This window comes from Balaenoptera ricei, chromosome 15, assembly GCF_028023285.1.
Source record: "Balaenoptera ricei isolate mBalRic1 chromosome 15, mBalRic1.hap2, whole genome shotgun sequence".
Lineage (NCBI taxonomy): Eukaryota > Metazoa > Chordata > Mammalia > Artiodactyla > Balaenopteridae > Balaenoptera > Balaenoptera ricei.
In genome coordinates this window covers 47649155-47663292 of record NC_082653.1, presented here as the reverse complement: position 1 = coordinate 47663292, position 14138 = coordinate 47649155, and the positions used below count along the sequence as shown (strand labels likewise).

Here is a 14138-nt window from a genome sequence, read left to right as displayed (position 1 = left end):
AAATCTGTTCTTGCTTGTGACTTTCTGTACTTAAGTAGCTTATTTATTGAATTAGACTGTGAGTGGTTTTAAGCTTGAGACTGTTAAAGGATCATAATAATGACTTTGTTTTCAATCATATCAGATGGCTGTTAATGATGTGATTACACACCTATAACCCTGTGATCACCAGCCCAGACCAAGCCCCCTCCCCCGAGGTCCAGCCCCAGTGCCAGTTAACTGTCTGCCACCCAACTTCTTACTGTTGAAACCTCAGCTAGGACAGGATTCTGGTTTGAGCTGGTATACTTTCCAGACTATCCACATCTTTCTTCGGAGCTCAGAGAACTGAAGAAGCACCTGTGGCCTAAAGAAGGCTCCAGTGAATAAATGGATCTCATGTCATGTAAGCATGAAAGGAACTACCAGAATCTATTCAGCCATCCTCTTCTTTCTAAAAAACGATAACAAAAAACCTTAAATATACCAGACACTAAACAGAGGATAACACAGACAGTCCCCTACTTTCAAACACAATTTACTCTTGAGAAAACAAGAATGGAGTTGAAATGTGCAAAAGCCAGTAATAGACTAATATCTTATAAGGGGAATTTCCTTTCCATAGAGTCAGAGGGCGATCGCTCAAAGTGTCCTTTAGTACCTTTAGCAGATGAGGCTCTGAATTCAGCACTCAGGAAGGAGTTTGGGGGGCATCAGTGGCTAAGATGTGCACAGGCAAGTGGTATTACAGTCAAATACACGGAGCTGACATCCGTAAGTCAAGGGCAGCCTCTAAAGGCATCCGGAAAGAAAACTTCCAAAAATCTAACCTGCAGCACTCTATTTCTAGAAGTTTTTTTTTAACAAACCTTTTTTTTCTCTATTTACAAACGTAATATATAATCGCTGCATAACCCAAAGGAAACACGGATATAAAACAGAGAAATGCGAAGAAGAAACCAAAAGTTGTCCGTAAGCAATCACCCAGAGACAACCATGGTACATTTTTTGTTTTGTTTTGTTTTGTTTGTTTGTTTTTTAAAATTTATTTTATTTATTTATTTATTTGGCTGTGTTGGGTCTTCGTTTCTGCGCGAGGGCCTTCTCTAGTTGCGGCGAGTGGGGGCCACTCCTCATTGCGGTGCGCGGGCCTCTCACTGTCGCGGCCTCTCTTGTTGCGGAGCACAGGCTCCAGACACGCAGGCTCAGTAGTTGTGGCTCACGGGCCCAGCTGCTCCGCGGCATGTAGGATCCTCCCAGACCAGGGCTCGAACCTGTGTCCCCTGCATTGGCAGGCAGATTCTCAACCACTGTGCCACCAGGGAAACCCCTACATTTTTTGATGTCTGTCCTTCCAGGACATTTTATCCTATGAATATATAACTATTTATATATATTTAATAATATTTTCAATGCTGATTTATAGCTTGCTAATTTGGTTTATCAGGATAGTCTGAACATTTTTTCACTTCTTGGAATATTATTTTAATGGCATGACTTTTCAATGCCTGAAAAGCGTTCTACCATACCAATGTGTCTTCCTTCGTTAATCAGGTTGCTTCCGGCTTTCTGTTTTGATAATTAACACTGCAATAAGCATCCTTAATGATACATCTTTGGGCCCTATCTGTGATTATTTCCATTATAGTTTTTTAAGCATTGCTAATTCGTGTTCACTCAACATATATTTATTGAACACCAGTGTGCTGGGTACTTGGGATATAGCCACCAAAGAGAAAGACAGACGGGCTTCTTTCCTTCACAGTGCTTGAAATTAAGTAGCAAAGATAGAAATGTTTCAATGGAGGTTAAAAAAAATTCTACCATCACCCAAATGAGTGTCTGTCCTCCTTCTCAATCCGGCTCCTCTCCCCAGCACAGACCACATCGTAGAGGTGTGAATGTGTGTGTTTCTCAAATATACTGTACGTATTTTTCTTTATTTTTCTTTTTTCCATTAATAATGCATATTGAACGTCTTTCCGTGTCAGTACACATAGGTCTCATTCTTTTTCATGGCTTCTTTATATCCCATAGAATGACTAAATCCCAGTTTACTTAGCTATTTTCTTATTAATGAATATTTAGGTTATTTGCTATTTTTTTTTCTGTTATTGTAAGTAACATTCCCATTTTATCGGCATTAGTGGAATTTCTGGATCGAAGGGTATGCATATTTACTTTTTGATCAAGACATTAGCTTAGGGACTTCCCTGGTGGTCCAGTGATTAAGACTCCGCCTTCCGATGCGGGGGGTGTGGGTTTGATCCCTGGTCAGGGAGCAAAGATCCCACATGCCTCACGGCCAAAAAACCGAGAAACATGAAACAGAGGCAATATTGTAACAAATTCAATAAAGTCTTTAAAAATGGTCCACATCAAAAAATCTTAAAAAAAAAAGACATTAGCTTAAATTATCCTCAAAAAGGGTTACTCCAATGTATACCCCCCCCCCCAATAGCTATGAGAGGGTATGTTTCTCCCCACCCTCACCAACTCTGATATAGTCCATGTTTTAATTTTTGTCAATCTGCAGGAGGAAGAAAGAGTAAGAAAACTATTTTGTACTTTCAGCTTGCATTTTCTCAAATTCCTTGTTTCTATCCTTTGCCTATTTTCTATTGATTGACTTTTTCTTTTTGATTTATGTATTTATGATAAAATAGGACTAATAATTCTCATGGTACACATGGCAAATATTTTCCTGTATATCATTTTTTTTAGTTAATAGACTTTTTTTTTAAGAGCAGGTCTAAGTTTACAGAAAAACTGATGGGCAAGGTCAGCATTCCTACATACCCTCCCCTCCACACACACAGTTTTCCCTGCTATTTATGTCTTGAATTCCTGTGGTATATTTGTTACAATTGATGAATCAATACTGATACTTTATTATTAACTGAAGTCCATAGTTTGCTACAGTTGATTCTTTGTGTTGTACTTTCTGTGGGTGTCTTGACAAACATAAAATAAGGTGTCCATCATTATCGTGTCACTACCCTAAAAATCTCCTGTGCTCCACGTGTTCAGCCCTCCCCACCCCATCCCACCGCCACCAAAAAACAAAAAAAAAGAAAAGAAAACCCTGGCAACCACTGATCTTTTTACTGCCTCAATAGCTCAATAGTTTGGCCTTTTCCAGATGTCATATACTTGGATTCATACAGTATGGAGCCCTTCAGGTTAGTTTCTTTCACTTAACAATATCCGTGTAAGTTTCTTCCATGTCTTTTCAAAGCTTGATAGCTCATTCCTTTTTATTGATGAATAATATTCTATTGTCTGGATGGACCACAGATTGTCGATCCACTCACCTACTGAAGGACATCTTGGTCGCTTCCAAGTTTTGGCAATTAAGAATAAAGCTGCTGGAAACATTTGTGTGCAGGTTTTTGCGTGGACATAGGTTTTCAACTCGTTTGGGTGTAAACCAAGGGGCATGATTTGGGATCCTATGGTAATAATGTTTTTTGTTTTGTAGGAAACCGCCAAACTGTCTTCCAAGGTGGCTGTAGCATTTTGCATTCGCATCAGCAATGAATGAGAGTTCCTGTTGCTCCACATCCTCGTCAGCATTTGGTGTCAGTGTTTGAGATTTTAGCTGTTCTCATAGGTGTGTCGTGCTATCTCATTTTTGAGATAATTTTAATTTGCATTTCCCTGGTGACAAATGATGTGGAGCATCTTTTTCTCTGCTTATTTGCTCTCTATATATCTTCTTTGGTGAGGTGTCTGTTAAGATCTTTTGTCCATCTTTTAGTTGCATTGTATGTTCTTTTATTGGTGAGTTTTAAGAGTTCTGGACATTTTGGATATTAGTCCTTTATCAGATATGTGTTTTGCAAAGATTTTCTCCCAAGTCTGTGACTAGTCTTTTCATTCTCTTACATCATTTGTTTATGATTTTTTTCATATAAATGTTTTAATTTTTACCTGATCACATCTTTAGAGCTTCTGAATTTTGTCTCCTACTTAGGAAAATCTCTTCCAACTGACAATTATAAAGTACTCTATTTTATTTTTTCACTTTTGTAGCTTTTTTTCACATTGACATCTTTAATTCATCTGGAATTTTTTTCATGCTTGTGTATAGTTTAACAGGAGACTCTAATTTTACTTTTTCTAAGAAACAACTTTCCCAATAACTTTTAAAATAGTCTATGTTTTTTTTTCCTATTTAATTGATATGCTACCAATATCATATACTGAGCTAAATTCTTTCATACAGATGAGTCCATTTCTGGACTTGCTATCCTGTTAAATGAAATGTTATTTCATTTCTGTTTCTGGATTCTGCCACACTCTTTTAATTACTATCGCATTATGGTTTGTTTTGATGTCTTTGATGTCCAGTTTTCTTAGCTATTCTTGTACTTTCCCAAATGAATACCATGTCTAATTTCACTAAAAATTCATTTTGGGATTTTAACTGAGTTTTTGAATTTAATTTTTAGGTTAGTTTGGAACATATTTATAAAATTGAATGTTACCATTCATATCTTTGTTTGCTGTCTTCAGTTTGGTTGTTTTCTTCTGATAGGTGTCTTCACAGAGCTTGCACATTTGCTTTTAGATTTATTTTAGTATTGTTTACTGTTTTGTTGCTATTGTAAATGGGATCTTTTTATTCTATTACATTTTCTAATTTAAAAAATATTGGCAGATAGGGAAAATATTGGTTTTTGTAAGTTACTCTAGTCCTGAATTCTTTTTGTTTAAATGTGTTTTAGTAGGTTATCTTCATATTTCTAGGTAGATGATTATCAGCTGCCAATAATGACAGCTTTTCTTCTTTCCTTTCCAATAGCTATACTCCCTATTAATTTTTCTTGTTTTATTGACTTCCCTAGAATAACTGGTGTAATATTAAATCATAGTGGAGATAGTTGCCACTATTGTCTTTCTCTTGCCTTTCATGAAAAAGAGACAATGACAAGTGATTTTATTTTTTTAAGAGAAACTAAATCAAGGGCTTGGAAGTCTAGTCCAATATTTCATAGATTGGGGTCAAATAACATTGATGTACCTTCTCATTATAAGTTTTATTCCCTCAGAAAAATTAAAGTGTCCCCAATGAATATAGATATGCTCCATTTTACATAACGATGTGTCTCCAAAATGGTCGGTGTGGGCTCTCATCTTGATTTTAGTGGACTCTCCTGTGGCTAAGGTCACGTGTTTATATCTTTGGACTGCCATTATCTTAAACTTTGGGTAAGAAAAACATTTTTAGTTTATGTTATAACCAAGACCTTCCCTAAAGAGGAAATGGGTTAACTATCCCAGCTTAGGAAGGTAATTTAAGGAAGAAGGGAAATGACCAAATATACTTTATGAGTGAATCACTAAATTTCATCCCAAAATGGAAAGCAGAAGATGCAGGAGCATTTGAATCCCCTGAAGGTCCCTCTTCCCCGGAGTTTCCTACATCTTTCTTCCCGATGGATCAGACCTCTGTGTAGCATGAGTCGCTGGGCAGTCGCCAGGGGTGAGGTCAGGTCTCCTCTGCCTGGAGAGAGAGCTCACAGTCTTGGGTGGTCCTCCCACCCTGCTCCCAGGCACCACCCGTCTTGCCAGAGGCCATGCTGAAGCCACGTCCATGGTCCAGCTGACACAAGCAGACCCGACTGGTTTCACTGCTTCTTCACTTTGAGAAGTGAGCAAGCCTGTTTTAAAACCTGGGCTTTAAATAGTCACTTGATATTTTAACTTGCTGGATTAAACCTGCTGAATAATCAAAGCCAGTTTGCTTATGTTGATAGAACCCATGTTACAAAACAATATTCCAAATTGCCTGTGTGCCTGAAACAGCTATCTGTTGATGGTGGTCATGAGGCGAAGCAAAGTGACCCTGACCTTGGGCCCCTGAGCTGGCTACGTTCCAGCTCACACACCACTGTATTCTCCCAGTGGCTGAGCGCCTCAGAACAAGGCACATCTTCACCTGTGGATCCTCAGCACTTGGCATGGTGCTTGGCACATAGGGACAGACATCAGATGGACATGTGACTGTCCATCTGTCTGTCTGTCTGTCTCTGAAGGAGTAAACTGCCCTCAGCTCATTTCCTCTGCAACACACCCCTCCCAGTTAAGATTCTGATGGTCTCCTAATTGCAAACCCAGCATAGTTTTTGATCTATGCTTTTTATTTACTCATTCATTCAATCAACATTTATTAAGCACCTGTTGTGTACTATGTTCTGAAGATACGGTTGAGAATAAGACTGAAAAAAGCCAGCCCTTCTGGATTTTATATTCTAGAGAAGGAAGGCAGGCCACAAGCAAGTAAATAAATATGGAAATAAGACCATTTCAAATGGTGCTAAAGGCTACGAAACAAAGTCAAAAAGAAAATATGGCAAAGCAACACTGGGCCGGAGTCGAGGTGTGTGGGGCAGACTCTGAGCCAGTCCTGGACGCTGAGACACAGCCAGGCCTGCAAGATGTGAGGGAGAGGAGTCCAGAGGGAACAGTGGGTGCAGAGGCCCGTGAGTGTGAGAGGTCTTGGTACGTCTGGGGAACACGAGCCGTAGCGGAGTGAACGAAGGTCAGAGGAACTACATTGTGTAGATCTCTGTAGGCGGAGGTTTGGGCTGAGATGCTTATTTCCGCAAAGGAAGGGCAGGAACCTGCCAAATCGCGCTTTAAAGTTCACCGCAGCTGCCACGGAGAATGGACAGTAGCAGCTATTGGGAGGCTCTTGCTGGTTTCCCAGGTGAGAGATGGGGGGTTGGACCAGATGGATGCAGGGTGAAGCATTTGGATTTGAGATGTGTTTTAGCGGCAGGGTGTGCGAGACATGCTCTAAGCTCCGGCAAAACACCCAACTGCTCACTTGACTCTCAGACTTACCCAGAGAGAACTCGTGGCCCTCCACCTCTGTCGTGGGCACTGCTGGGGCCCACCACCCCAGCCCTTACTGGTCCAGTGCCCCCATCCTCCCATCCACCCCTCCCCCCTCCACCCCGGGGTGAATGTGGGCTTATAACTCACAGCTGCCCCCTGGAGGTAATGAGCTGGGAGCCACCTTGCCCGGAGCTTCCAGTCTGCCTGGTCCCGAGGAGCCCACGGCCGGTGACAGGCACGGCTTCCAGAAGCCCCTGCCTCAAGGTCCAGCCAACCCTGTGATGCAGTTCACGCCCAGAGCGCCCAGGCATGGGCCAGACTCCAGTTCAGATCCGTTCCCGCTCAGCTCCTAGAGAAAAGGGCCAAGAGGATCCCAATGTTTCCATGTCCAGAGATATGGTTCAGGAAGGAGGACGGGACGTGGGGTTTGGCAGAAGCTAAGAGGAGGGCGTGTTTGCAAAGTGAAGCAGTGGTCACCTGTGTCGTTTCCACGGAGGGGCTGCATCAAGGACAGAGAGCTGGTTGGTGGATTTGGCTTTCATAAGAGCTGCTTCAGAGCAGATGGGGAGGTGGAAATAGCCCAGGAGAGAGTTTATGACCTGAGGAACTGAAGATGCTGCAGCGTCCAATTTGGAGAAGTTTTCTGTGAAGTGGAGAGAGATCCGGGGAATACTTTGCAGGGGGGAAACGGAGTCAGGAGAGGGCTTGTTAAAGAGGGAGGTGGTGAGTCTTGTCTGTAAACAAATAAAAGATGCAAGGGAGAGAGGACAGTGGCAGAGCCGGGACAACTTTCTATCCTAACAGCCGCAGGGGCAGGGTGACGGGAGAAAATCAGGTCTCGGGGTGAGAAGACAAGGCAGTGCTTGACCGCTCCTGTTTTCTCAGTAAAGCATGAGGCAAGGTCATCGGCTGAGAGCAGAGTAAAGCAGAAAGGGGCGTTGGATGTTTGAGGAGAGAGAAAAAGTCATCTCAGAGAGCAGAAAAGTGTATTCACTCAGGCAGTGTCTGGATGGCCAGGCAACGCTGCGTGCCCGTTAGAATCTGCGAGGATGAATGGGCATGAGAGCCAATCTGGCAGCATGGTCGCGTGGGGTTCCTTCCATCTACGTTCTGCTGCTTGGGTGCAGGAGAGAAGTAGGCAGACAACTGGGTTGAATGAGGGGTGAGAGGGTGTTTGCAGGGGAGGGTCCTGGAGCTTCACCTCTAGGCAGCCGCTGATGGGAGGCACTCTCTCTTCCTTCCCCATCTCAGCCTCCTGGGTCCATTTTGAGAAAGTGAAAAATGGTCCCAGAAGCCAGCAGCGCGGCCGTGATACCCAGTGCTCACAGAATGCAGCCGTGATCAGATCACGCCCCCCGTGACCCGGTCTGAGACGGGACAGGGAGGGGACACAGCGACAAGAACCCTGCGACACCCCTCTTCTGCAAACACGAGTGACCAGGGATGGCTCTGGCCCTGTGTTAATCCTCCCGCCTCCGGGACAGAAACTGTCATGTCATCATACTGCCCGCCGCTAACACAGACCTGCTGCCCTTCACCTCTACCCTCCGGCCTTCACCTCTACCCTCTGCGAAACCACCGCCCAAGCCCACACCCTGTTCTAGGCCCCTCCCAGCTCCATCTTATCCAGACCCCCAGACTCCCTGCTCCGCTACTGCAGAGCTGCACACATTCACTCTGCTTTACCACCTGGGCCCCTGGGTGTGTGCCTGGCGGGGCTCCGCAGGTCCCTCCTACACTCCCGGTCACTCGTGATGCTGCTTTGCTCCAGCTCCTCCCTCCGCTCCCCCACCCCACCAGCCCCCACGAGATACTGGTGTTGCCCCGGCTTCTCATCAATCCTCTTGTCATCTCTTTCTTGTGCCTCCATCATTGCCTCCAACCTGGGACGGCTCCTCAGCCCTTTTCTGTCGGGAGACTTCACTTGTGAAATACACAGGCCAGGTATTTTGTAGAAGTCTACCCATGTGGGTCTGTCTGCTGGTTCCTCATTATTCGTTTCGGCCTGTGCCTCCTTGGCAGGACCTGCGGGAGCAATGCTCTGTCCCCCTCTGTGCATCGCGTGCAGGTTTGTCCGTCTACTTGTGTTGTTAACTGTGGTCATTTGTAAACTGGAGGATGCAGGCTTCTCTGTTTTTACCTTCATAATCAATGAGTGATACTTTGAGACTATAAATATCCTATTTTCCATCGTCCTTTTCTCCAATTATTTTAGCATTCATAAACAATTCTTGCCTGAAACAACTGTTACTGTGTTGTTTGCCAAAGGGTGCTTTTTGTCTAGCTCCAGCATTCATTCCACATTTATTACTTGGCTTTCGACTGTAAGGAAGAGTTGTCCCTTCTCCTCCGTTTATTTATTTATTCACTTATCTATATCAGCATGCACTTAGGGATGCTTATAGACATGGTCGTATCCATTCCCCTCATTATTGTGCTGTAGGGAAATAAGAACTGGGAATATGTTAGTTGAATTTTAATATGTGATTTTTGGAAACTACAAACCTGAAAGCATAAAAGTGGCAAAGAAAGTGAAGGAACAGTTTGTAGTTTGTCATCGTCTCTATAAAAGCTTTATCAGTTAAAAAAACATATTAATTAGAAAAACTGTTGTTATGAAAGGTAATTATTTTAAATATGTGCTAATCACAATGATTGTAAACATATATCAAACATGCTGTATATATTCTGTACTAGTGAATGACATTTCTACTAAGCAGTCCTTTAGCATTTAAAGAGCAATTCATCTAACCAGAGGACTTGTGAGGTAGCAAAATATCTTGCTTTCTGGGGTTTGCTAGCTCCTGTGGCCTCGGTCTCACAAAAGGTAATTCCACTGATTCCTTTGTTCCACCCCCCCCAAGACTTCTGGGGGGTTATGTGTGCATATATACACTTTTTTTTTTTCTTTTCCTACAGAAAATAGATAGGAAATGGCCATGGCTGTGAGCATGGCTGAGTGGCTGAGTGGCCTAATGCTAGCCTGTGCTCTCTGCAGCCTAATTAAAGGAAAATGGTTGTGCTTTCTATGAAGAGAGGCACAGAATAGGAGGAGGGGGCACAGGAAGGGAAGCCGAGCACTCAGAGCTTGCCTTTCTCCGCGGAATTAAACGCTAACCTCGCCTCCTCCTCTGAGTCCTGAATGTATAAAATAAATCAATGTAAATAGCTGGACAACTTCCAGGGGCACTAGATTTCTCGTCAAAATTCAATTAATGCAGCCCCTAAGAAACCAGCAACATGCAAGGAAATACCGCAGATGGACTGAAAGGGCAGGTACGTGGGGCTGGATGTCAACTGGTCCCCGGGCTCTGGGCTTAGAGGGCGGCCGGCCAGCTCCCCACTGCAGCCAAAGGTCTGGGCAGGTGATGTCACAACTTCAATGAGAATGGAAAGGTCAACTTAAATAGAAACAAAATTCTTAGCTATATAAAAATCATGCTATTTCTATGAGAAGACTGTTTTGCCCTGGCAAGTCAGGCAAAAAAAGCAGGTCAGAAGATAATCCGGTCCAGCTGGGCGTTGGGGGGGTGGGGCCTGTATCCTCACCCCACTAGTTTCCTCTCTGCTTCTGCATACATCCTACCAAGGGCTGGGTTAACCATTGTGACTGATTGGCTCACTCTTCATAATAAACAGGCAAAAAGAGGGAACTCCACGTAAAACACCGTTTATTTAACTTCCATCAGCTCAGACCAAAATAAGCAATCGAGGCCACAGTTGATTTATTCCCATGTAACTCTCCAGTACACGACAGAACATCATGAAGGTTTGTCATGAAGTCCCTCTTACCTTGATCGCAGCTAAAACGAATTGCTACTCTAAAACTGCAGCTACATGAATTTATGCAGACACCCTGGAGTGGAGCAAAAGCAGTCCCCAAGAAGAAGAACTGCAGAATTATGCCAAAGAAAGACTTTCAATTACATGGCAAACAAAAAGTGTTTATTGTAATCATTTATTTGGTCTCTAACTCACACCAGAAAGGGTCTGAGGCAGCTTACACAAAATACATGCAATAGGATAATTAAGAACAACAACAGCAGTAATAAGAAGAAGAAGAAGAAGAACACAATACACAGGCCCTCCGCCCTGCACCAGGCACACAGCCAGACCTCTTTCCTGCAGTGTCTCCGAGAATTCTGATAGTCATTCTTTGCGGTAAGGACCATCATTATCCCCATTTTACAGCTATGAAGACTGAGGCTGGGAGGTTAAAGCAACCCAGCTCAAGATTACATAAGCTAACAAGTGGCAGAGCTGGGATAAAAAGAAAGGCCATCAGTAAAAGGGCAGCTACGGGCAGGCCAGCAATGCGAAGCTGAGCCCAGGTGGAGAGGCTGTGCCCTCCACAGCGCATGTGCTTCTGCAGTGAACTTGAGCACTTAGCTTTGGGTTCCTTCCGGGACAAAGCAAGGAGGGAAATGTGTATCGGTGGCTAGATTTGCAGGGTGCCTGAGAGAAATGTATTCCATTTTCTAAGATGAAGCACAGCTTCTCCTGGGCTAAGTGTCCAGGATTCAGAAAAACAAAAGGTCAGCAGACAGATCTTTCGGAGAATCGTGTAGGAATAGCATTTCTGGAAACCAAGACTCCGGAGGCAGGGCTGGCAGGAAGGCAGGCAGGACTCTCATCCTCAGCGCGATCTGGGCACCGACACAGACTCAGGACAAATGTGCTCTGGGATTCTGTGTTCTTACAGACTCGTGCTTGACAGATAGCACGGCCTCCCGGCACCTCGGCTCGGGGCTGAGGGTGCATCCACTCACAGGCAAATAAATCACACTGGTTCCGGTGCATCCAGCAGACAGCAGCCTTCACACTCCACGCCGTTCAAGACTGTCTCTCCTGGCACCTCTGCAGCCAGGCGGGGGCTCCCAGGGTGCCCGGCCGTAGGCAGTGCCAGCTTCTGGTTCCTGGCACACCAGGGTAACTGGCCAAACACCAGCTCTGCAGAGCCATGAGCTGACCAGCAATAAGAGAGAGGTTGCTTACAAGCCAGTCAGAAGATGGTGACTTCTGCCAAAGATCAGAATTTTGCTTTTAGCACCAGGGCATCGAGAGGCATTTTTCCTTAGAGCAGTAAACATCCTTTATCTGGCGATGCCTGTTGCAGATTGCGACAACAACACTGTAGCCGAATTATATTCAGAGGAGACTTGGTTTTCTGTTACCTAGATCTTGTGCAGGTGACAATTACAACTGATCTCAAATAACTAGTTGGTTTTGCTTTGAAAATCATTCATCTTACCTTTCTAGATCTGCCTCGAAGCAATAAATGAACTAGATAGCGATTCTGGCAAACTTGAGTTGGACAGGAAATAGTCACATCAAACTTCCATTTTGGTCTTCGGGGTTTTTTGTCACAGTGTATCATGGGGCTGTGTCTGCTCGTGTAATATGTGGCATCCTTGAGTAAATCCACCACCCCAGAAACGTGTAATTTAATTTCCAAGCAAACCTAGGGCTAACTGGAAATGCTTATTTGTTCCTATTCTTATTTTTGAAAACTGTATTGAAATGCATGAATCCACTTTCTTTTATGGGCAGAATAAAATGACCAGAATGCAGCCTCACAGTGGGAACACAAATTGTTCTCTCCTCTCCTCTGCATTTAAGCCAACTCAGGCCAGATGGGGATGTGGAAGACACCAGGGCTTTCCCATGCACTTGGAGGTGACTGTCACATACAGAAAGTAGTGTGTGTGTGTGTGTGTGTGTGTGTGTGTGTGTGTGTTTCCAGAATGCTTACTTTGGGGACAGGTTTAAATCTAGTTAAAGATATGTTCTCATTCTGGGAACTTCAACTTAACACACTCTCCCAATTTATGTAGATTTAACTTTAAGAAAAGATTTTAAAGTAGATGTTGTGGAGTCTATTGGGTATCATGGCAGACAATGTCTGTTCTCTCTGCTCTTCAGAATCCTGAGTTATAGGGTGTTATTTTGTACCTAAAATAAATGACAATTATCCCCAGACTCCCCTGCAGCCAAGGAAGCCATTTGACCAAACTTGGCCGGTAAGATATAAATAGAAGTACTGTGTGAGATTTCTAGGAATTGTTCCTAAGATAAAGAATAAGGACCCTCATTTTCCTTTTTTCCATCCAAGAACATATCTATGATGACTGGAGCTCAGCAGCCATTTTGCTCAGTGAGGCCAAGGGCCCTATGGTTAGTGCTGTGATCTGATGTCTATGGAACCACCATGCCAATCCTGGACACCCCACCTAGACTTTCTTTATATGAAAAAAGTACCGCTATGCCTTTTTAAAGCCAGGGTTATTTTGAATTTTTTTTAAAAACTGCAATCAAACCTAATCTTGTCTAATGCAGGGGATACCAAGGAAACTGGGGTGATTCAGAAAGTTGCTAGAAAGGCTCAGGAGATGAGATTTGGTTATTCTGCTGTTCAGAGCTAGAACTGTCAGGTCAAGCACAATTATGGTTAAGACCCAGTTCAGCCACTCATTAGTTGTGTGACATTGGGTAGGTCATTTAATCTCTCTGAATCTCTTCCCTCACCTGTAAAATGGGCCAGCAAGTCCCACTCTAGAGGATTGGAATTAGGATGAAGTGAGATAATGTACAGAAACTGTTTAACACAGTGTCTGTGAGTTTGTGTCCCCAGCTGACAGCACCTCCACCATCAAAGCGTAATAGAAAACAGTGTCCCAGGCAGCAGACAAGGTGCTTTAGGTGGCAGAGACACACATCTTACTAATGATGGAATCATTTCAATAAGAATAAGAAAAAAGTGTAACTCACACATCAGACCTGTGCTTTCACAGGCATTATTGCTTAGGACAAGGCAATGGAAGTTCTTTCAGTTTTTTTTTTTAAAAAGCAAATCAATCTAAAGGATACTTATGAAGTAATTAATAATACAGTCCATGCAAAAATTGATGGGTTCCCAAGGGGCTGAAGTTTGGCAAACACTTGCCCGAGACGGGTGGACATAGAAATGCAGCGACAGAAAGGACGCAGATGGGAGGGCAGCCGCCCCACCCGGCCCTCCGCCCCTCCCCCGGCCCTCCACTCCACCACATCCACCCTTGTGTGTGCACTTTGGGGGTGGGGACCACAGTGCCCAGCGAAGCATCTGCCACCAATGGCTGTGATGTAGTAACAGCAAAGAATCGCCTCCTCGGTTGTCCCCCTCGTTGCCACTTTGCAGCCACTGAGGTCAGCTCTGGCCGACGCCTCAGACAGAGAGGAGGGGAGAGCACGGCGGAGAAGGAACAAGCATTCGCTGAGGGGCGGGTGGAGGCGGCAGAGAACAGAAGCCCAGACCAAAATGGGTGTCGGAGGGA

At 44.1% G+C, this 14138-nt stretch overlaps 1 protein-coding gene across 4 annotated transcripts in view; it reads left to right on the top strand.

The window, feature by feature from the left end:
- Nucleotides 1-14138, top strand: part of CFAP61 (cilia and flagella associated protein 61) — a 256494-nt gene that overhangs the window by 227981 nt on the left and 14375 nt on the right. The window contains exon 26 of one of the 4 annotated variants that reach the window (XM_059898318.1): nt 3461-3500. The exons of the other annotated variants lie outside the window; for them this stretch is intronic. Within the exon in view, the coding sequence (XP_059754301.1) occupies nt 3461-3494 (34 nt within the window). The 3' untranslated portion in view covers nt 3495-3500. Of the gene's footprint in view, nt 1-3460; nt 3501-14138 lie in introns of those variants that run through there. 4 annotated transcript variants of the gene reach the window in all.